The 23,470-nt window shown below is 43.5% G+C and overlaps 1 protein-coding gene across 1 annotated transcript in view; it reads right to left on the bottom strand.

Annotated features, from left to right (window-relative positions):
- The window catches only part of LOC311237243 (sperm flagellar protein 2-like), a gene marked incomplete at its 5' end in the record, with an annotated part of 107,793 nt that overhangs the window by 46,985 nt on the left and 37,338 nt on the right, over positions 1-23,470 (bottom strand). The window contains 5 exon segments of the mRNA XM_084325050.1: positions 10,806-10,818; positions 12,116-12,335; positions 14,109-14,195; positions 14,198-14,291; positions 20,025-20,212. Coding sequence (XP_084181176.1) covers positions 10,806-10,818; positions 12,116-12,335; positions 14,109-14,195; positions 14,198-14,291; positions 20,025-20,212 — 602 coding nt within the window.

Genomic DNA, 23,470 nt, shown 5'->3' on the forward strand with positions numbered 1-23,470 from the left:
GAGAGATGGAGAAGCCAGAGAGAGAGAGAGGCAAGGTCACTCACACAGTCGGGGGAACGTAAACATTTAGTATGAGATAGGCCGGGCCGTAGCAACGTCTGTTTGGGGTCAGAGGTGACGAGCGGCAGCCGTTGCTATAGTGACGAGATAGCCACGCGACGAGGAGGGTTAGAGTATCGCACGCGCGAGAGAGAGACTTTAAGACATTAAGCTGGTAGTCTTCCGGTCGGAGAGGCAGACAAGCGTTGACAGCGAGACAGCAGAGAGAGCTCCAGGGTGGAGGGCGGAGGCTGGAGGGCGGAGATAGCTACAGGCTAACAGAACAGGCGTCGGCTGGGCGGCTGGGTGGCGTGCAAGAGACTCCGGTCTCGACTCCCCGAGTCAGCGTTGCCTGCGGCTTGGACCAGTCGTCATACTATCTCAATTGGCAGAGGTAGCGGGTGGAAAGTCGATGGGTGGTAATCTGGACGTTGTGGACAGCGACTCCTACAGGTCGGTTGGGTGACGCCTGTACAGCAGAGACAGGAAGTATCAGGGGCAGCGTGAGCCTCCCACGCGTTACTCCTCGCCACTGAGAGTCCGCGCTGTCTGGTGAAAAGATGCGACAGGCTGCCTCCTCGTGTACCGGAGGGGACACGTGATGCAAGGCTTGGTCCTCACTACAGCCGACCAGTGGGAGGCATAGTCTAGCAACGTTCAAGACAGGGGAGGGGAGAATTGAAGGGGAGAATTGGCAATACGAAATTGGGATGGGAGAAAAAATTTTAAAATAAGGGAAAAAAGTGGATAAAAAACAAAAAAGAACAGGCGTCGGCTACCAGATAGGCCCCATCACAAACGAGCGGGAGATTGAATCTATTAATCTAGGTTATTAGACCACCAAAGACGTTTCATTCTGTACGAGATGCTATGTTTATGAAAAGAAACATCCCGCTGATAGAGACCACGTTTCCAGCAGGGGCGGGGCTAGGGGGTGGCTACTTGGGCTCAAGTCCCAAATGTTTTCTGAAAAGCCCCGAATATATTTAAAAAAAAATAAATAAAAAAAAAATGACAATTAATCATTGTTACATGAAAATATGTTAATTGCACCAGATTTAACAGAAGCTAATTTCCATCTGTAGTCTATCCAGCTGCTAACTGTATTTGAGTGAGTTAAGTCTTGGTGTTATGGTAGACTCAGACCTAAGCTTTAAATCACAATCAACAAGTTGACAAAAACATAATTCTTCCACCTTAGAAACATAGCTCAAGTACAGCCATTTATAAATCAAAAAGACACTGAAAACCAGATCCATGCCTCTATCTCAAGCCGACTCGACTACTGTAATGCACTCCTTACCGGCCTCCCGAAAAAATACGATGATAACTATTTTATTGCAATGCACTATTGCATTATTTTATTCTATTTTACTAACTATTTTATTGCACTGCACTATTTTACTTTGTATCGGTGATAATCAAACCGTAAACAAAGATGCATATTAACACTTTCAGCGCCAGATGGCGCTGTTTACTGTTACTGTTGAAAGGCCAGCGCCTTTTAACATGGGGAAACGTGGCTGTGTTTGCAGGCCTAAAGCTATATTATATATTATAGCTATGGATCTAATAATATAGTCGATTGTCATTGAGTTTCTTCCGGTCAAGATGCAAAAAACTGAATTTTCTTCCATCCATACATTTCCGTGTTATACCGTCGTGAATATGAGTGTAGTTTCAGGGTGGTCTGGTGTCATTTCCAAAATGACAGACATCAAGCCACATCGTTTCAAATGGAGTGCAATAGCGGCTGCAAGGTGTTAGGTGGCGGTATTGGACTTTTGAGATCTCAGACCCATCCCCAGTGATAACACAGGCTGCCGGCATGTCTTTATTAATGGAAATATCGAATAAAAGAAACAACGATGAAAACCCGACTATACTCTGGTTTTCAGGGGTCCTGGCGCTCAACGTTCGGCGAGTTAACCCTATCTTAGATCCTAATATGAAAAACGATGTGATTTAATGTTCTATGTCTTACCTTGACTTTGTCTATTTTACTGCTATCTATTTTATGCTTTATGTCTGCACTTTATGCATTGCTCTTTATCTGCCAATGTTGTGCTCATTTTATGCCTGTCTTTTTGTACTGCTGCAATTCTTGTATGAAAGGTGCTATACAAACAGTGTATTATTATTATTATTATTATTATTATTATTATTATTATTATTATTATTATTATTATTATTATTATTATTATTATTATTATTATTATAAATGATTATAGTTTGCTTCATTAATTAAAGGGTGTGAATTTAAGTGTTCTCTAGTGCCTTTTGTCCGCTTTAAGGTGGTGGTATAAGTTAAAAGTTGTGGTGTCGAAGTAAAAAAAATCCTAAGCCCCGGATCTCCTACAATCCTAAATCCGCCCCTGGTTTCCAGTTGATTATTTTGCCCGGATGCATTACGGGGACAGTGTTACAGTAAGATGCATTACGGGGACAGTGTTACAGTAAGATGCATTACGGGGACAGTGTTACAGCAGTAAGATGCATTACGGGGACAGTGTTACAGTAAGATACATTACGGGGACAGTGTTACAGCAGTAAGATGCATTACGGGGACAGTGTTACAGCAGTAAGATGCATTACGGGGACAGTGTTACAGCAGTAAGATGCATTACGGGGACAGTGTTACAGTAAGATGCATTACGGGGACAGTGTTACAGCAGTAAGATGCATTACGGGGACAGTGTTACAGTAAGATACATTACGGGGACAGTGTTACAGCAGTAAGATGCATTACGGGGACAGTGTTACAGCAGTAAGATGCATTACAGGGACAGTGTTACAGTAAGATGCATTACGGGGACAGTGTTACAGTAAGATACATTACGGGGACAGTGTTACAGTAAGATGCATTACGGGGACAGTGTTACAGTAAGATACATTACGGGGACAGTGTTACAGCAGTAAGATGCATTACAGGGACAGTGTTACAGTAAGATGCATTACGGGGACAGTGTTACAGCAGTAAGATGCATTACAGGGACAGTGTTACAGTAAGATGCATTACGGGGACAGTGTTACAGTAAGATACATTACGGGGACAGTGTTACAGCAGTAAGATGCATTACGGGGACAGTGTTACAGTAAGATACATTACGGGGACAGTGTTCAGCCAGTAAGATGCATTACAGGGACATTGTTCAGCCAGTAAGATGCATTACGGGGACAGTGTTACAGACTGTGATGGGAATCGAAAATGCCTGGAACCGTGTGGCTCCCGTGACTTTCAATTCCCTTATCGCTGCCAGGTTTTTCCTACAGTTGCGCAATAACGTTAGCATGTAGCCATGGCAGACTCTATTTGATTCCTTAAGGGCTCGAAATTGCCTGGGTTTTGGTAATATGCTCCCGAAATGGACCGCTGTTTGGCTACTTCTATGTGCAGTGAAAACTACTTGAATGCTTTAGAACCTAGTCATTGATTTAGTTCAGGGTGAGCTCAAATTAGCCGCGGAGCTAACGCTAGGTAACGTGAGCTAACGCTATTTAATCAAGCTCACAAAGAGAGATAAACAGCTGACAGCGGATAGTACAGGTACAAATACAATAAAACAGCAGGTGGGGGCTGTTGTGTAAACCTTGTACTCTTTAGTTCCCATATAATAAGAGGCGGAGTGTTTGTTTACAAGTCTGTACACTGTAAGCCAGGAAGTACCGAGGTGGTGCAACATACAAATGTGTCCGTGTAGCAACACAAGCCAATACCTTATAGGACAGGGGCCCGGGGAGGGAGCTCTGTGTGTGTGTGTGTGTGTGTGCGTGCGTGCGTGCGTGCGTGCGTGCGTGCGTGTGTGTGTGTGTGTGTGCGTGTGTGTGTGTGTGTGTGTGTGTGTGTGTGAGACAGAAGTCAGAGGAATAACGACCTGTTATTCAATAGATTAAATTAGTTTAAGAATAAAAAAATAAATACATTTTAAGAGAATCTCAAATACATTATTTTATTTAAGTGTAGGCTATAGTTAATGTTTTATTTTTTACAGTTTTTGTATTTTTCTGACATGGGGGCTCAACAATAAATGACAATCAGAAATGTCAAGTTGCATGTTGTTATTCTAACCAGCTTAGACCCCTACGCTCTGCATCTTCTGGCCGCCTCAGACCTACTCCTATCCAAGCTCCGGGAGGGTCATCAAAGAGAAGTCGCCTATTCTCAGTCCTTGCCCCACAATGGTGGAATGAACTACCCACCCCAGTTAGGACAGCCGAATCACGTCCAATCTTTCGCCGTCGACTAAAGACGCACTTCTTCAACCATTCTGAATAAAAAAAAAAAATCTAACCCTAACTAACCGTACTGTCATGCACTTGTCCTAATAAACTAACCTACACTGTACACTCAACACTTTGATGAACATTGTTGCTCAGCTGATAGAGTTGTGCCCTTCCTGATGGCTTGTCGTACATAACTTGTAAGTCGCTTTGGATAAAAGCGTCAGCTAAATGACTAAATGTAAATGTAAATGTAGTTCTGTTGCATTTCCAATTTATTTATGTAAATTATAAATTGATCAGGTATCGATAAGGGTATCGATAAAGAATCGAATCGATAAGCAGAATCGATAATGGAATCGTATCGATAAAATCCTATCAATTCCCATCCCTAGTTACAGTAAGATGCATTACGGGGACAGTGTTACAGCAGTAAGATGCATTACAGGGACAGTGTTACAGCAGTAAGATGCATTACAGGGACAGTGTTACAGCAGTAAGATGCATTACAGGGACAGTGTTACAACCAGGGCTGTACAGTGCGACATGTCGCACGTGCGACACTGACGTCAGTCTGTGCGATGAAAGGAGTAGGCTTGTTCGAGATGGGATAGGCGGACGCAGATCTGCGCAGGTTTCACTACTGCCTCGCCAAGCGCGTTGCATGACGGTTAGAATGTTGTCCGACTTGCTCTGAAAATCTGACGAGGCGAGGCGCGGAACTCCCGCGGGAGCGAGCCGCGCGCAGCCTTCAGAGCGAGGCTCCACAGTACCTCTCAGCCGGCTGCTCCCGGCTGGGAAGCGACTTGCTACAGTCGCGCAAAGCGCCTATTGGCTCAGAAAAGTTGTCAGTCACCAGCCACGTGACAGCCAGGGAGTTATGAGACGTTTGATTGATTGATTGAAAACTTTATTATGTTATGCGTTATCATCATATCATCATGATAAACTTCAAGCTGTCAGACACACACATACACACATGCGTCGTCTGTTTTGCCTCAATACTGTATATATAATTCTGTTTTGCCTCAATATACACAGTATACATATATATATTGATGCAAAACAGAATTATTCAGCAGTGTGTTGTGTGTGCGTGCGGCCAGGAGCGCGCAACAAGATGGTATACATTATGGTATATGAATAGTATATTCCACTATAGCAGTATATGGTGTGCTGTACATTTGAATCTGATCTAATTTTGCACACGGCCATCGCATTATAATGAGCTGGACAGGTGTGTAATGTGTGTGTGGTGACGTGAAAGCGTATCTGCCATGCGAGACTAGGCGAGAGGCTCTCGTGAAATCGGCAGTGTCCGCCTTTTTAACTCCTCCCCCGGCTTCACTCGGCTACTCTCGTCTACTAGTCGAGGCAAACCGAAATCCATCTCGAACAAGCCTATTGACTTCAATAGCACTGGTGCGATGGCCCGCTATCCACTTGGTACTTGTATAGTCTTGTGCGATTAAATACAATGTCCCTTCTGCGTAAGACTCCATATATCAAACACCAAATCCCATAATCCCTAGCGAACAATATCCCCGCGAGTTGCGAGCAGTGACTCATATCCGCTCGGCTCAGCTCACAACACAGCAGGTGAGCAGGACTCGTCTCAGCCATAAGGCTTGTTCAAGATGGGATAGGCGGACGCAGATCTGCGCAGGTTTTACTACGGCCTCGCCAAGCGCGTTGCATGACGGTTAGAATTTTGTCCGATTTGCTCTGAAAACCTGACGAGGCGAGGCGCGGAACTCCCGCGGGAGCGAGCCGCGCGCAGCATTCAGAGCGAGGCTCCACAGTACCTCTCAGCCGGCTGCTCCCGGCTGGGAAGCGACTTGCTACGGTCGCGCAAAGCGCCTATTGGCTCAGAAAAGTTGTCAGTCACCAGCCATGTGACAGCCAGGGAGTTATGAGACGTTTGATTGATTGAAGACTTTATTATGTTATGCGTTATCAACTTATCATCATATCATCATGATAAACTTCAAGCTGTCAGACACACACACACACATACAGCAGTGTGTTGTGTGTGCGTGCGGCCAGGAGCGCGCAACAAGATGGTATACATTATGGTATATGAATAGTATATTCCACTGTAGCAGTATATGGTGTGCTTACATTTGAATCTGATCTAATTTTGCACACGGCCATCGCATTATAATGAGCTGGACAGGTGTGTAATGTGTGTGTGGTGACGTGAAAGCGTATCTGCCGCGCGAGACTAGGCGAGGGGCTCTCGTGAAATCGGCAGTGTCCGCCCTCTTAACTCCTCCCCCGGCTTCACTCGGCTACTCTCGTCTACTAGTCGAGGCAAACCGAAATCCATCTTGAACAAGCCTATAGATATCTATAGAACACTAGATGGCTTGCCCGCGCTGCCGGCCAATGGAGAGCGATATCACTGAACCGCCGCCATCTTGGGGCAGTCAGCCTTGAGTGAGAGTGAGTGAGCTGCACAGACAAAATTACTCATAACTCGCTGAAATATTGACGGATTTACAAACGGTTTGGTTTATTACAAGCATTATTAACGTGGCTATGATTCAAGCGGTTTGTAAAAAAAAAAACATCTTTAACATTTTTTTTTTATAAGTATGCAGTATCATAACTACATCTTTGATGTTTATAGCAAACCAAACCGTTTGTAAATCCGTCAATATTTCAGCGAGTTATGAGTATTTTTGTCTGTGCAGCTCACTCACTCTCACTCAAGGCTGACTGCCCCAAGATGGCGGCGGTTCAGTGACGCTGGTGACTCCGCCTTAAGCTATCTAGTGTTCTATAGATATCTATGGTCTCAGCAGCGTTTGGAACGCGGACATTGAAACAGAGCTAGTGTATAGTGTTGTCGCGACCCAAAACAAATCCCTGCTGTTTTTTTCCGGCAACGGGTCAAATGCATATAACATGCTTTGCAATCCTCGCGTCATAAAGTCCGAAATGAACGTTACGTTAGCATGAGCTAACAACAAGCTGTTCATAGCCATATAGAGAGAACAGCAGATGGGCAGAGTGAGGAGGAGGGGGCAGACATTCTCCCTTCTCTGTGTGTGTGTGTGCGTTTGGAAAGATCACATGAAGTCAGACGAGTATATTATATTGATGGTAAATGTACTGAGGGTGGACAGATAATGTTGATATTTAAACATAAAAAATACAATACAAAATAAATGTATTCATGATCATGCAACATAAAACGGTTGCGTGTTGTGAGTTCCAAAACATTTAACTTAAAGTTTAAAGCTCAATATATCAAAACGTGGCACTTTACAGTGAACAGGAGGTTGTGTATTAAAAACAATAGATTGTTTTTCCTTTAAAAGTCTGGAAGAGGTCAAAAATAAAAATGTCAAATGATATTTCCGTTGCCTTTTTTGAGTTGATCTAAATGTTACTGATTGTGTTAAATGGGCTTATGTTATGATATCGTCTCATATCGATTGCAGGCACCTGCATCGTATCATATCGTGGCATATATCAGCAAATATCATATTGTTGTCCAAAGAATCTATATCGTATCGTATCGTGATGAAACTGGTGATTCCCACCCCTAGTAGAGTCCATACACCCAACACCAAATCCCATAATTCCTTACACGTAATGTGTCTGGCTGTGTGACGTCAACTTGTCAGCATAAAATGACAACCAAACATGGCACTGCAACTAAATAACACAAATACAATAGGCACATTTGTGACTGTTACAAATATAACACATTTTATACTTGTGCTACAAGATTTTGGCCTGTGCTACAAAACGATCAACCTCTGTAGCACCAGTGCTATGTGCAAAAAAAGTTAACGTACAGCCCTGGTTACAACAGTAAGATGCATTACAGGGACAGTGTTACAGCAGTAAGATGCATTACGGGGACAGTGTTACAGTAAGATGCATTACAGGGACAGTGTTACAGTAAGATGCATTACGGGGACAGTGTTACAGTAAGATACATTACGGGGACAGTGTTACAGTAAGATGCATTACGGGGACAGTGTTACAGCAGTAAGATGCATTACAGGGACAGTGTTACAGTAAGATGCATTACGGGGACAGTGTTACAGTAAGATGCATTACAGGGACAGTGTTACAGCAGTAAGATGCATTACAGGGACAGTGTTACAGTAAGATGCATTACGGGGACAGTGTTACAGTAAGATGCATTACAGGGACAGTGTTACAGTAAGATGCATTACGGGGACAGTGTTACAGTAAGATGCATTACAGGGACAGTGTTACAGTAAGATGCATTACGGGGACAGTGTTACAGTAAGATGCATTACAGGGACAGTGTTACAGTAAGATGCATTACGGGGACAGTGTTACAGTAAGATGCATTACGGGGACAGTGTTACAGTAAGATGCATTACGGGGACAGTGTTACAGTAAGATGCATTACGGGGACAGTGTTACAGTAAGATGCATTACGGGGACAGTGTTACAGTAAGATGCATTACAGGGACAGTGTTACAGCAGTAAGATGCATTACGGGGACAGTGTTACAGCAGTAAGATGCATTACAGGGACAGTGTTACAGTAAGATGCATTACAGGGACAGTGTTACAGTAAGATGCATTACGGGGACAGTGTTACAGCAGTAAGATGCATTACAGGGACAGTGTTACAGTAAGATGCATTACGGGGACAGTGTTACAGCAGTAAGATGCATTACAGGGACAGTGTTACAGTAAGATGCATTACAGGGACAGTGTTACAGTAAGATGCATTACGGGGACAGTGTTACAGTAAGATGCATTACGGGGACAGTGTTACAGTAAGATGCATTACGGGGACAGTGTTACAGTAAGATGCATTACGGGGACAGTGTTACAGTAAGATACATTACGGGGACAGTGTTACAGTAAGATGCATTACGGGGACAGTGTTACAGTAAGATGCATTACGGGGACAGTGTTACAGTAAGATGCATTACGGGGACAGTGTTACAGTAAGATGCATTACGGGGACAGTGTTACAGTAAGATGCATTACGGGGACAGTGTTACAGTAAGATGCATTACGGGGACAGTGTTACAGTAAGATGCATTACGGGGACAGTGTTACAGTAAGATGCATTACGGGGACAGTGTTACAGTAAGATGCATTACGGGGACAGTGTTACAGTAAGATGCATTACGGGGACAGTGTTACAGTAAGATGCATTACGGGGACAGTGTTACAGTAAGATGCATTACGGGGACAGTGTTACAGTAAGATACATTACAGGGACAGTGTTACAGTAAGATGCATTACGGGGACAGTGTTACAGTAAGATGCATTACAGGGACAGTGTTACAGTAAGATGCATTACAGGGACAGTGTTACAGTAAGATGCATTACGGGGACAGTGTTACAGCAGTAAGATGCATTACAGGGACAGTGTTACAGTAAGATGCATTACGGGGACAGTGTTACAGTAAGATACATTACGGGGACAGTGTTACAGTAAGATACATTACAGGGACAGTGTTACAGTAAGATACATTACGGGGACAGTGTTACAGTAAGATGCATTACGGGGACAGTGTTACAGTAAGATGCATTACGGGGACAGTGTTACAGTAAGATGCATTACGGGGACAGTGTTACAGCAGTAAGATGCATTACGGGGACAGTGTTACAGTAAGATGCATTACGGGGACAGTGTTACAGTAAGATGCATTACGGGGACAGTGTTACAGTAAGATACATTACGGGGACAGTGTTACAGTAAGATGCATTACAGGGACAGTGTTACAGTAAGATGCATTACGGGGACAGTGTTACAGTAAGATGCATTACGGGGACAGTGTTACAGTAAGATGCATTACAGGGACAGTGTTACAGTAAGATGCATTACGGGGACAGTGTTACAGTAAGATGCATTACGGGGACAGTGTTACAGTAAGATGCATTACAGGGACAGTGTTACAGTAAGATGCATTACGGGGACAGTGTTACAGTAAGATGCATTACGGGGACAGTGTTACAGTAAGATACATTACGGGGACAGTGTTACAGTAAGATGCATTACGGGGACAGTGTTACAGTAAGATGCATTACAGGGACAGTGTTACAGTAATATGCATTACGGGGACAGTGTTACAGTAAGATGCATTACGGGGACAGTGTTACAGTAAGATGCATTACGGGGACAGTGTTACAGTAAGATGCATTACGGGGACAGTGTTACAGTAAGATGCATTACGGGGACAGTGTTACAGTAAGATGCATTACGGGGACAGTGTTACAGCAGTAAGATGCATTACGGGGACAGTGTTACAGTAAGATGCATTACGGGGACAGTGTTACAGTAAGATGCATTACGGGGACAGTGTTACAGTAAGATACATTACGGGGACAGTGTTACAGTAAGATGCATTACGGGGACAGTGTTACAGTAAGATGCATTACGGGGACAGTGTTACAGTAAGATGCATTACGGGGACAGTGTTACAGCAGTAAGATGACATCAACAAACAACAAACAAACACAACGCAGAGACTTCAGGGCAGATAAGAGCCGACAACACGATGATGGAACAGGCCGGACAAGGGGCCTCCTCACTGCTGCGTGGCTCCTGCAGCGTCGGAGAAGACCTTTTTCAAAAGAACTCCATTGCTAGTTGTTTGTTGTTTGTTGTTTTAACAAACACTGCAACAGGAGACACACTTGGGCCCTTTGTGATGTTTATGTTGTCCAGTTAGAAAAGGTCTATAGGGAGGTGTAGTCTGACGTCACTGGTTGTTCCACCCGTATAGGAATTCATCATTGGGAAAATGGATTATCGGCTATTGTAACAATTCTGCCGCATGGGAATTGAAAAGCTTTCCATTTCTGCACAAAATGAGTTCCCTTCTATCACTAAAATTATAGTTTAAGCATTTTTGGTTGAAATAAAATTTGCAGATTTTTCTTTATGATTAATTGCGAATATTTTCACGTTGAGCTATAGATTGTGGATGAATACGCACAGAAAGGTACACTAAGGTAATGCTTTATTTGTTTTAAACGAGACGATTTAGAAATGGTCAATACATTGCGTTGGACAGAGGGTGGAACACGAAAAACGGCAATGACGTCACCACTACACCTCCCTATAGCGCTCATAACCTTGGGGTCGTGACCCCACACGAAGATTCGAGTCAACCCTGAACGTAATCAATTCAAGAACCGATAACTGGAATAATGACACTGACCTCCTCTGCAGCGCCACTGACCTCTGACCTCTGGTGAGCAGCGACAGCCTCCTGGAGGAGTGTGTCAGCAGACAAGACATGGAGACCATGGACTACACACACACACACACACACACCACACACATACACACACACACACACACACACACACACACACACACACACACACACACACACATACACACACACACACACACACACACACACACACACACACACACACCACACACATACACACATGCACAAACACACACAAACACACACACACACACACACCACACACATACACACATGCACAAACACACACAAACAAACACACGCACACACAAACATAAACAAACACACACAAACACATACACACACACACACCACACACATACACACATGCACAAACACACACAAACAAACACACGCACACACAAACATAAACAAACACACACAAACACACACACATAAACAAACACACCACACAAACAAACACGTGACATAAACAAACATACACTCACACATACACAAACACACACAATATATACACGGTAAGTAATTCATAGAAGACATACAATTTCATCATATTTTGTGTGCGTGTGTGTATGCAGACATGTTTGTATGTGTGTGCGTGTGTGTGTGTGTGTGTGTGTGTGTGTGTGTGTGTGCGCATGTATATTAAATGCTGCATACCTTGGGTGACCGTGGCCAGGCAGGTGGTCTTGCCAGAGAAGAGCTTGCCCAGGACACAGGCCTTCAAGGTGTACTGAGAGGGGCAGGAGGAGGGAGGGGGGCGGACCAGCTCCCTCAAGCGCTGAACAGCGTAACCCAGAACCCTGTTGTTGGCCGGGGGGGGCTCGGTGTCGGGGGGGGCTTCTGCGTCCTCTGGCCACGCCCACTCACCAGCCATGCTCTGACACAGCAGGAGAGTTCCCATCAGTGCATAATAAATCACTGCATTTATATAGCAGCTTTTATCCAAAGCGCTTTACAATTTGTTCCTCACATTTTACCCCTTCACTCACACATTCACACACCGACGGCGGAGGCGACCGTGCGAGGTGCCAACCTGCTCATCGGGAGCAGTTAGGGGGTAAAGTGTCTTGCTCAAGGACACATCGACACGCTGCCCGGGGAATCGAATGAGGAACCTCCGGATTACCAGACGACTGCTCTACCTCCTGAGCCACTGTCTGTCTATTGCATTTCATTGGCAGTTTTTTTTTTGTTTCTTGATATTATGTTTATTCAACGTTTTAACACATATACAGATAAAACAGACAAAATCCCAACTCCCCACTATGAGACATCAGACATGCACAACAACAACAACAACAACAACAACAACAACAACAACAACAGACATGTACTAAATAAAAAACCCTCGTCTTAACTCATTGGCTGCCAGCTATTAGCCTTATCCTGTAGTAGCTACTGCCACCGCTGTAAACGATGGGAGTTAGTCACCTTGTTTGTAGAGCTAAATCTATATTCTATATTATAGCTATGGATGCAATACTATAGTCATTTGACATTGAGTATCTATCGTTAAAGATGTGAAAAAGGAATAATTTTTCCATCCATACATTCCTGTTTTATACCGTGGTGAATATAAGTATGGTTTTAGAGCGGTTTAGGGTAATTCCTGGGAGGCTAGTAATATGCCGCAACGCATATTATACTTAACACATTCCCGGCCATTTACGTATATATACGTTTTTAACTCGTTTTTTCTTTTATTCGATTTTAATATCCTATTCAATGTCACAGAGCTGTATTTTGGCTGGAAAAGGCATATTGGGACTCGGAAAGTGCAGTACTGGCCAGATCCTGGTATTGGCGCTGTCTCGAGAATGCAGTTTCCCCTGTTGCACACTTGGTGTCACCTTTTTTTCGCTCCGGGTGGACTTTTTTGTTAGTCTGAAGTGAGGGCTTTACCTGATCGCCTGGAATACTTTTTGCGACGCTGAATTCATTATGCAGTAAAGGAATATGGCATCAGCCAATGGACATATGATCTAGCAGATGGCGATCAAATAACTGGAAAATTATTTTTGGAATCCAACCGGCCACAGGTAAGAGCAATTTGACGTAAATTTCAGTTAAACTTGAAACTTGATCGTGCAAGGATTTAATAGCCATCCCCCTGCTCATCCTATGTTGTGGTAATAACGAATGCTATTATTGGTAATCAATAATCAGAAACGACTTCCCCCGCCCCCCCCCCCCCCTTTCATGCATTCATGATGGAACATAATACCGATCATATGCATTTGGATTTTTAACTCTAGCTTGTGTAGGGACGAAACGCCAATCGATTTAACGTTATTAGCTTAGCGCCTTATAAATAGCTTTGCAGGAATTATCCCAGATCATTCCGATATAACACTCATATTCATCACGGTATAAAACGGGAACGTATTGATGAAAAAAAAATTTCTTTATGGCATATTGAACGGAAGACATTGGATGCATAGCTATAATATAAAATATAGATTTAGCTCTACAAACAACGTGATGCACAGTGAACGTTTGTTATGGGAACGCTGGCCTTCCTAGAATGGGGCCCATCTAATGGCTGGCCGTGAATGTGTTAATCCATTGGCATTTCATCCCTATACACGCTACAATTAAAAATTCAAATGCATATGATGGGTATAGTATGTTCCATCATGAATGCACCTACCGTGTACTCGTCGTAGTCCTGGTTGTTGAGGACCTTAAGTCTCTCCAGCTCCACAGGGTCCTGCTGCTCCTCTGGCTCACACAGAGGCAGCCGCGCAGCAGCAGATGCTCCTCTGGCTCATACAGAGGCAGGCTGCGCAGCAGAAGCTCCTTCCACTCACTCATCAGCTTCACGGGGATCCGGCTGCGACACGACATCATCACAAGAGGACACGCATGCATTTAAACAGGGTTCCCCACAGACATTGCAAAATTAAATTCAAGGACTTTCACATACTTTCCCAAGCACTATTTTTCATTTGAACCCTTTCACTGCCACACTACAGAAGGTTAGCGGTTCCGTCGGTAGTGTGATAGTAAAGGGTTAACCTTCTGTGGTGTGGCAGTGAAAGGGTTAACCTGCTGCCGTGTGGCAGTAAAGGGTTAACCTTCTGTGTATTGTCGCGTGGGTTAAAGGGCATTTAAAAAGGATCCAATTCACTTTTAAATGCGTTCGGATCCAATATTTATGGCTTAAAACCAATTTCCGACGATTAGTTACACTTTAGATTTAAAAAAATGCAATTTCTTGATTCAGAACAATTTGATCATGGATGAACAAAACTTTCAATGCGAATGGTTGATTTGAATTCCAATGACTTTTTAAGCACCTTGTTAAAAAAATTGGCTGTTTTCAAGGAATTCCAGGCCTTGATGCAACAGTTAACCTTGAGCTGGATTCAAACCTGCTCCGACATGATCTGAGCCCACAGACCTGCCAGGAAGCCCGAACTATAATGGGGATAACTATAACATAAGATATTCCTTTATTGATCCCCTTGGGGGAAATCCAGGCATCATATCAGAATGGGGGAGGGGGGAGGGGAGGTACAGGTACTGCAACACTTCCGGGATTCTGAAATCATGGGAGAGAGCGCGGGGAGAAAATTAATGAATGTGGATGAGAGCCTCGACATTAAGTGGTTGTAGCTACGGCTGGGGGGGGGGGGGGGGGGGGGGGGGCGCTGGAGACATGATCCAATAGATTTTTTTATACGCCTGAGTCTCCTGAACACGGAGCGACCAATCCCAAGTCATTCGGCCCTTTCTCGGCTGAGCTATAGTCAATTTTCTGCACCTACTCTTGAACTACACATGCGCAGATTGCCCACGAGGTTCATCAATCTGCGCATGCGTACTTCGGGAGTAGGTGCAGAAAAGTGACTATAGCTCAGCCGAGAAAGGGCCGAATGACTTGGGATTGGTCTCTCCGTGTTCAGGAGACTCAGACGTATACAAGTCTATTGGATCATGTCTCCAGCGCCCCCCCCCCCCCCCCCCCGTAGCTACAGCCACTTCATGTCTCATCCACACTCATTGATTGTCTCCCCCCGCTCTCTCCTCCATGAGCTCAATGTAATGCGGAGGTGCAGTGGTCCATGGGCGGGGGAATAGTAGAAGTCATAATACAGGCAATAAAATGATAGTACAGTAGAAAAGTATCAGACCTGAGGTAATATACTTGAATATGATTTCAAATATTTGAACAACACGAGTGACCCTTAATATTCAAACAGCCTCTGAAGTGGTGGTTAATGGCTGAGCCATGAATCAAACATCTCTCGTGTTTATTCAGGCAGTCCAAATGTACTCCGCCACTGCCTGACAGGTATAATGCAGAGTTCAGATTTACTCTATTTACTGCATTACTGACTAATACTGCATGTACAGTACGCAGGAGAACACATACGAGCAGTAACACCATGGAGGGAGCTCATGGTTTAGCTGGGCTCTTGCTCGCCTCTCAGGTCTGGGCTCTTGCTCGCCTCTCAGGTCTGTGGGAAGTTCCACTTCAGAAGAACGTGGTTCAGAGTGTCATGTGATCACACGTGCCTGGTGAGGTTGGGTATCGCCTAGTCTTCTTTTTTATCATTGTCATTTAACCTTTTCACTACCACTCTACCAAAGGGTTAACCCTTTCACTGCGACACTACAGAATGTTAACCTTTCACTACCACACTACAGAATGTTAACCCTTTCACTACCACACTACAGAAGGTTAACCCTTTCACTACCACACTACAGAATGTTAACCCTTTCACTACCACACTACATACAGTTAACCTTTCACTACCACACTACAGACGGTTAACCTTTCACTACCACACTACATACGGTTAACCCTTTCACTACCAGACTACAGACGGTTAAGTAGTGTGGTAGTGAAAGGTTAACCTTCTGTAGTGTGGTAGACAGTGAAAGGGTTAATCATGTGGATGTGAAGTTTCTGTGTCTCAATGTTGTCAATTTCAGTGTTAATTTGTGACAATGATCCATTTGGCTGCTTGAAGAATCAGACACTTTAGTCATTCATTCATTTTATTTGTTTATTTTTTCCCCAATGTTGATTTCCTATTTTCCAGCCTTTTTCTTGACCGGCCTTGATTACAGATGTCACTTTAACTACATGTAACACTTTAAAACACTCTTCAGCTATTGTAATACATACATTTCACCTTGACAATACTGTCCCAATATGACATCTATATGAGCATCCAGAAAGAAACAGTAAAGAAACAGGAAAGAAACAGGAAAGAAAGAAAGAAAGAAAGAAAGAAAGAAAGAAAGAAAGAAAGAAAGAAAGAAAGAAAGAAAGAAAGAAAGAAAGAAAGAAAGAAAGAAAGAAAGAAAGAAAGAAAGAAAGAAAGAAAGAAAGAAAGAAAGAAAGAAAGAAAGAAAGAAAGAAAGAAAGAAAGAAAGAAAGGGCACAATCTTGCATTTTCCTGCTGTCCCACATTATGTAATGAATTCACTTTTATTCTTTGAATCTTCAAACAGAAATACAGTGCGCAGCTTACATGATAAACATCCAATACTGCTGTTCCTTCCATCGCATCCCTCAGTTTGCCAAACCAGTGGGTTGTTTTCACTGGCATTTTGTGTCTCCAAATGAATTAAAAGGAATGTTTTTTTTTTATCCACTTTTTCTCCCATTTTCTATATTTTCTCCCATGCCCAATTTCGTATCATCCAATTCAACCCTCCCGTGTCACGAACGTTGTTTCTTGCCTCCCACAAGCCGGCTGCAATGTGGACTAAGTCATACATAGCACAAGTCCCCTCCGGTACTTGAGGTAACAGCAGTCGCATCTTTTCACCTGCGCAGCTCGATCTCTCAGTGGCGAGGAGTAACGCGTGGGAGGCTCACGCTGCCCCCGACACTTCCTGATTCTACTGCGCAGGCACACCAACCGACCTGTAGGAGTCGCTGTCCACAACGCCCGATCCCCACCCTTCAGTTTCCCTCCCCGTAATACGGCCAATGTGTATTACTGCGGACGACCAGCTAAACTGAAAACAATGTGGAGAGCTGGATTCGAACACGCGAACCCAGCGTCTCCACATTGGTGGTGAGTGCCTTGCCCACTACACCACCTAGCCGCCCTTGAATTAAAAGGAATGTTATGAGGGACACAAAATGGCTACAGAGGGGCACTGTGACATTGCAAGGGATTGGTCAGACTGGCAGATGTTATGCAGATTGTGCCTTTAAAAGTACCTTAAAAAATAGGTTCCAGTGATTTCAAATCAAGAAGCTTTATAATTGATTCATAGATTGATAGATTGATAGATTTTTATTAGAACTCTTTTAGCACGGTCAAACCTCCAATTCACCAACAATATTCTAGAAAATTGGGTACAATTCATGAATTTTGCTAATAGTTTACATTGCATACGTTGTGTTTACTGCTTGGTTTGCACATACAAGGTTCTACTGAATCAGTTAACCAGAGCCGCTATAGGGAGGTGTAGTGGTTAGTACGTCATTGTTGTTTCCAGCCGGTCCACCTCGCTTGAAGTTGCAATGTATTTCCAATGGGCACATTTCTAAATCGTATCGTTTAAAACAAATAAAGCATGAACATTGGCATGGTGTACCTTTCTGTGTGTATTCATCCACAATCTATAGCTCAACATGAAACAATTAGCAATTAATCGTAAAATAATTACATATCATTTTATTTCAACCAAAAATGCTTAAACAATAATGTTAGTGATAGAAGGGAACTCATTTTGTGCAAAAATGGAAAGCTTGCCAATATTCATGAGGCAGAATTATTACAATAGCCGATAATACATTATCCCAATGATGAATCCCTATACAGGTGGACCGCGCGGGAAACTAAAGTGACGTCAGACTACACCTCCCTATAGGAAACTGAAGTGACGTCAGACTACACCTCCCTATAGGAAACTAAAGTGACGTCAGACTACACCTCCCTATAGGAAACTGAAGTGACGTCAGACTACACCTCCCTATAGGAAACTAAAGTGACGACAGACTACACCTCCCTATAGGAAACTAAAGTGACGTCAGACTACACCTCCCTATAGGAAACTGAAGTGACGTCAGACTACACCTCCCTATAGGAAACTAAAGTGACGTCAGACTACACCTCCCTATAGGAAACTGAAGTGACGTCAGACTACACCTCCCTATAGGAAACTAAAGTGACGACAGACTACACCTCCCTATAGGAAACTAAAGTGACGTCAGACTACACCTCCCTATAGGAAACTAAAGTGACGTCAGACTACACCTCCCTATAGGAAACTAAAGTGACGTCAGACTACACCTCCCTATAGGAAACTAAAGTGACGTCAGACTACACCTCCCTATAGGAAACTAAAGTGACGTCAGACTACACCTCCCTATAGGAAACTAAAGTGACGTCAGACTACACCTCCCTATAGGAAACTAAAGTGACGTCAGACTACACCTCCCTATAGGAAACTAAAGTGACGTCAGACTACACCTCCCTATAGGAAACTAAAGTGACGTCAGACTACACCTCCCTATAGGAAACTACAGTGACGTCAGACTACACTACACCTATAGGGAGACAGTTCTGCTGAAAGAGCTGTCAGAACTACACAGTGGCGGCTGCAGCTAGACCTTCACCTAAAGCCAGCCCAGAGTGTCATCTCTTACAGCGTAATATTGCATCAAAATGTTACATGTTCCAGCAGACATGTCTGTACAACTATGGACAACTAGCTCTTCTAAAAAAATAAACGTCTAAAAAGATTTTTTTTTTATCAATTTTTTCTCCCCCCTTTTTCCGTATTTTTCTCCCATCCCAATTTAGTCGTTATGCCAATTCCCTTCCTGGTCGTTGCGCGCATTTCCCCCCCACCTGCCAGCCTAGGGAGGGTTGAAGACTATCACATGCCTCCTCCGATACATGTGGAGACAGCCAGCCGCTTCTTTTCACCCGACAGCGAGGAGTCTCACAGGGGGAGTGTAACGCGTGGGAGGATCACACTACCTCCCCCAGATCCCTTCCCTGCTGAGCAGGCGCCCCGAGCGACCAGTAGGAGTCGCTGTTTACAACGACCAGGATGCATCCCACCGGCTTCCCACCCGCTAACACACTGCCAATTGTGTTAGTAGGGACGACTGACCAAGCCGGAGGTACCGCTGACAGCTGGATTCGAACCCAGTGTCTCTGCGGTGGTAGGCGAGCGCTTAGTCCGCTGCGCTACCCAGCCGCCCCTCTAAAAAGATTTTTTATATTTTATCTGCTGTTTTTTTACCTTGTATTGTATAGATTGTATAGATAATTCCGCTTTCCGCTTTCTCCGAGTGTCGAGCAGCATGTCACGCAACATTTGCATAACAGTTGTTGCCCTGCTGTATAGACATCAACTGGAGATGGTTCTTCTCTGTCTTGTTGCTGTTGATTACAACTCATTTGGTGGTTCTTGGAACACAAATAGGAGCAGACGCGCTGTTTAACGAGGAAGCAAAGCAAAAACTGAAGCGAGATGTCTCGCTCTGGCACGGCAGCTAGTTGTCCACACAGTTGTACAAACTAAGCTCATCAGAGGCGACGATTACAATGTGTGAGAGACCGCAGAGCGGTGTGTGACGTACTTCCCCGTGAGCAGGCGGTACTGCCCTGCCTTGGTGGACAGGTCCACTATTTGATCCACCACCACCCTGCAGATCTCAAAGTGCTTCCTGTGTTTGTTCTGAGCGCGCTCGGCGGCCATCTTCTCACAGAACTCCTTCTCCCTCATGATCTCGTCGGCGCGGTCCAGCTTGGCCTGTCGAGCCAGAGCCTGCAGCAGCACACCAGGCCGCGGCCATAGAGTCGGAATGAGTAGAGTGGGCGTTGTCTACCGTTCCTACATACATTGATATTGTTCTGTGTGTCTTGAAGTCTCCTTTTTGTTGTTTGTTGTGTCATATTTTGTCTGTCGTTTCTCTCACTAATAAAAGTACCATGTAAGCCCATGAATGAATCCTGGTACGTACGTAAGCCCAGTATGGCTGGGATGTTTATACGTGTATAACCAGTAGGGGTGTAACGATACATCAATCCTAATGTGACGATTCAACTGCATCGATTTGAAAATGTTAGAATCGATTAGAATCAAATGTAATGTCTAATGTTTTATTTTTTGTATTGTTTTTATTTACCCATTAGTCCATTCATGCTGAGTGAATCAGTTCCCCCAGCCACATTTGTGTATTAAAATTGTTTTGGGGAATTAACGGATCGAAAATGTATCGAATCGAATCGTGGTCAAATGAAGAGATTTCATGATGCATTGAATCGTTGCCTGAAGAATCGTAATCGACTCTAATCGTTGTGAGGTCGAATCGTTACACCGCTAATAACCAGTCTACTCATTCTTATTCTATGGCGACAGCACAGGCGAGATGATACACAGACAGATGAATGGAGGGACAGATCGATACAGTGGACAGGAAGACTTGTAGTTAATGAGTTGTTAACAGCCTACAGTATATAATGCTACTGCTCACTTGCATGGTTACCATGCCTCTCTGTAAACAACAGAATTAGTAATACCATAGCAACGCTATTCAATAGGTAGTATTCACTCTGTAGTATTCACTAGGTAGTATTCACTCTGTAGTATTCACTAGGTAGTATTCACTCTGTAGTATTCACTAGGTAGTATTCACTCTGTAGTATTCACTAGGTAGTATTCACTCTGTAGTATTCACTAGGTAGTATTCACTCTGTAGTATTCACTAGGTAGTATTCACTCTGTAGTATTCACTAGGTAGTATTCACTAGGTAGTTTTCACTAGGTAGTATTCACTAGGTAGTTTTCACTAGGTAGTATTCACTCTGTAGTATTCACTAGGTAGTATTCACTCTGTAGTATTCACTAGGTAGTATTCACTAGGTAGTATTCACTCTGTAGTATTCACTAGGTAGTATTCACTCTGTAGTATTCACTAGGTAGTATTCATTAGGTAGTATTCACTCTGTAGTATTCACTAGGTAGTATTCACTAGGTAGTATTCACTAGGTAGTATTCACTCTGTAGTATTCACTAGGTAGTTTTCACTAGGTAGTATTCACTAGGTAGTTTTCACTAGGTAGTTTTCACTAGGTAGTATTCACTAGGTAGTTTTCACTAGGTAGTATTCACTCTGTAGTATTCACTAGGTAGTATTCACTCTGTAGTATTCACTAGGTAGTATTCACTCTGTAGTATTCACTAGGTAGTATTCACTCTGTAGTATTCACTAGGTAGTATTCACTAGGTAGTTTTCACTAGGTAGTATTCACTAGGTAGTTTTCACTAGGTAGTATTCACTCTGTAGTATTCACTAGGTAGTATTCACTCTGTAGTATTCACTAGGTAGTATTCACTAGGTAGTATTCACTAGGTAGTATTCACTCTGTAGTATTCACTAGGTAGTATTCACTCTGTAGTATTCACTAGGTAGTATTCACTAGGTAGTATTCCCTAGGTAGTACTCACTCTGTAGTATTCACTAGGTAGTATTCACTCTGTAGTATTCACTAGGTAGTATTCACTCTGTAGTATTCACTAGGTAGTATTCACTCTGTAGTATTCACTAGGTAGTATTCACTCTGTAGTATTCACTAGGTAGTATTCACTAGGTAGTATTCCCTAGGTAGTACTCACTCTGTAGTTCTCGTCAATATTATCCCTATGGCAGTAATACTTTTCTCTCTTAAGAACATCACCAACACCTTCATTCCCTCATGAAAAAAAAACATGCTTTGAGATATTAGAATGCATGGTCAGTAAATAAAGAAATAAATATGTAACTAATAGCGTATCAATCTGCACAGGACTGAACTGGACAACTATCTAGGTAGCTAAAAACGGGCACATATATCGTTATATATAGGTGGTAGCGGATCATTTTAAGTAGGCCTACTGTCTAACTGTAGTGGGTTTTTCAACAATAACATTTTCACATCACATACAGATAATCTAAGGCCTATAGGTGTACAACTTGCAGGTACAATATTGGTTATATCACTCTTATACTCATAGGCCGCTACCACAAAGACTACCACAAAGACTACCACCAAGACTACCACAAAGACTACCACCAAGACTACCACAAAGACTACCACAAAGACTACCACAAAGACCACCACAAAGACCACCACAAAGACTACCACCAAGACTACCACAAAGACTACCACAAAGACTACCACAAAGACCACCACAAAGACCACCACAAAGACTACCACCAAGACTACCACCAAGACTACCACAAAGACTACCACAAAGACTACCACCAAGACTACCACAAAGACTACCACAAAGACTACCACAAAGAGTACCACAAAGACTACCACAAAGACTACCACAAAGACTACCACAAAGACCACCACAAAGACTACCACAAAGACTACCACAAAGACTACCACAAAGACTACCACAAAGACTACCACAAAGACTACCACAAAGACCACCACAAAGACTACCACAAAGACTACCACAAAGACTACCACAAAGACTACCACAAAGACTACCACAAAGACTACCACAAAGAGTACCACAAAGACTACCACCAAGACTACCACAAAGACTACCACAAAGACCACCACAAAGACTACCACCAAGACTACCACAAAGACTACCACAAAGAGTACCACGAAGACTACCACCAAGACTACCACAAAGACTACCACCAAGACTACCACAAAGACTACCACAAAGACTACCACAAAGACTACCACAAAGACTACCACAAAGACTACCACAAAGACTACCACCAAGACTACCACAAAGACCACAAAGACTACCACAAAGACTACCACAAAGACCACCACCAAGACTACCACAAAGACTACCACCAAGACTACCACAAAGACTACCACCAAGACTACCACAAAGACTACCACAAAGACTACCACAAAGACTACCACCAAGACTACCACCAAGACTACCACCAAGACTACCACAAAGACTACCACCAAGACTACCACAAAGACTACCACCAAGACTACCACCAAGACTACCACAAAGACTACCACCAAGACTACCACAAAGACTACCACAAAGACTACCACC

This window comes from Notolepis coatsorum, assembly GCF_963971535.1.
Source record: "Notolepis coatsorum genome assembly, chromosome: 11".
In the NCBI taxonomy this organism is placed as follows: Eukaryota; Metazoa; Chordata; class Actinopteri; order Aulopiformes; family Paralepididae; genus Notolepis; species Notolepis coatsorum.